Below are 1,797 nucleotides of genomic sequence, written 5' to 3' on the forward strand. Positions count from 1 at the left end.
ACATAACAATGATGTACAAAGTCTTACAGAAAAAAAAAAAAGAAAACTTGTATTTTAGGTTTAAAGTTCGGATATAGGATGATATAGGATGACAAGTGATTGATAATTTGATGGGGTCCATTTGAAACCCCAATACAACAAAATCTGATACAATGCGGGAAGAAAAGTCTGATATAGTTTTTTCTAGCTTTTATTTTCATTTACAGCAATGTATAAAGTATAAACAAAAATTGAAAAAAAGAAATGAAAAAAAAAAAAAAAAACAGGAACAAAAAGAGACCAAAACTTGGAACCAGATTTTCATCATCTAATGGAAGCAACGGTGTGAGCCCACCATTTCAGATTATTTTTCATGTCAATGTCATCGCTCAAGGTAGGAATTTTCCAATTCATCAATGAGTTCTGTGACTTTCTTCTATCCAAAACCTCCCAAGCTTCAGAAAGATAAGGCCTTGAAGTTGCAGATTCATCAACTGCATCTTCTTCCTCATCTTTCTTCCCAAATCTTTGCAACCCAGGAACGACTGAAGCCAAGCTTGAGTTCCTATCTTCTTCTGAGAAAACAAAACCCAGATCCATAAACCCTTTTAGCTCTTCAAATTCAAGGGCAGACAGGCTCTTTGTTTCGCCTCTCTTCTTTCTAATACTTGTGACCTTCTTCTTGGACGATACTTGAAGACCTGTTGATTTAATTTTCTCCGGTTCCGTGATTTCTTTTCCAGAATGGATGGTACGGAGCTTTGGTGAGAGCAGGACTGTATCTAGTGACATAGAGCCGCAATTGAAGCTTGCTTTGGAGCTCAATTGGTCACTCAGGGACCTTCTATGGAGGGTTGGGGCGCGAGAAATCTCTGGTTTTCGCGGGTTTTCTTGAATTTGATGATCTGTGTTTGCTTCGAAGTCGGATGAATTCTGTAGATTTGGGAGTTGTTTCTTGAAGATTTTGAGGCCGAACCAGTAAAAATCAAAGAGCTCTATGAACTCCTCTGCGTCCATCGATGGCGGCTATGAAGGAAAAAAGACGAGGACTTCTGTAGTTTGCGTACAATTTAAGAGCGCATATATACTGTAGTTTTGGAAGACTTGCATCGGTTCTATTTCTACTACTTTTACAGAGGGCGTTGCATTTTCCCAGAAAGAAGTGATGGATTTGATGGGAACGTGTCTTGGCTTCTAAGAAGAGATAGAAATTGCGTGTGATAATGACATGGTCCGGAGATAACTAGTGAAACCTGATGAAATGGCAAAATATATGACGCCAACGTTTCTAATAGTAATAGCAACTCCAAACACGTTTATACTGTAATTTTCTTAAACCGCTGCACCATATTAAACGACTCTGCGCCAGTCACTCGCTGACTATAGCATTTATGAATAGTATTTAAATAATAATAAAAAAATTAATAAAATAACTTACACCCAAACTAGGGCTTCAATTTTTCTGAAAATTTAGTGTTTACATGGCTCATTTATTTTTAGAGATAAGATGAGATGAGATGAGATGAGATTAAAGTTAAAAAGTTAAATAAAATATTGTTAGAATATATTTTTTAATATTATTTTTATTTTAAGATTTAAAAAATTAAATTATTTATTTTATTTTATGTAGAGATTTGAGAAAGTTATAATGATGAAGTGAGATGAGATGAGATGAGATGAGATATTTCTTGAAAACAAACAAGGCCTATATTTCTGATAATTTGATGACAAAATAAAAATAATAATTAAAAGATAATAAATAACATTCTTTTGTATCTTTAATTTCTTGGATTAAGGATAAAGATAAAAAATCAAAAT

At 34.0% G+C, this 1,797-nt stretch overlaps 1 protein-coding gene across 1 annotated transcript; it reads right to left on the minus strand.

The window, feature by feature from the left end:
- Positions 1–303: 303 nt before the first annotated feature.
- LOC121268000 lies at positions 304–996 on the minus strand. The gene has a single exon (XM_041172097.1). It carries the CDS (start codon positions 994–996, stop codon positions 304–306), a length of 693 nt encoding a protein of 230 aa, XP_041028031.1.
- Positions 997–1,797: the final 801 nt, after the last annotated feature.

This window comes from Juglans microcarpa x Juglans regia, chromosome 5S (genome assembly GCF_004785595.1).
Source record: "Juglans microcarpa x Juglans regia isolate MS1-56 chromosome 5S, Jm3101_v1.0, whole genome shotgun sequence".
In the NCBI taxonomy this organism is placed as follows: Eukaryota; Viridiplantae; Streptophyta; class Magnoliopsida; order Fagales; family Juglandaceae; genus Juglans; species Juglans microcarpa x Juglans regia.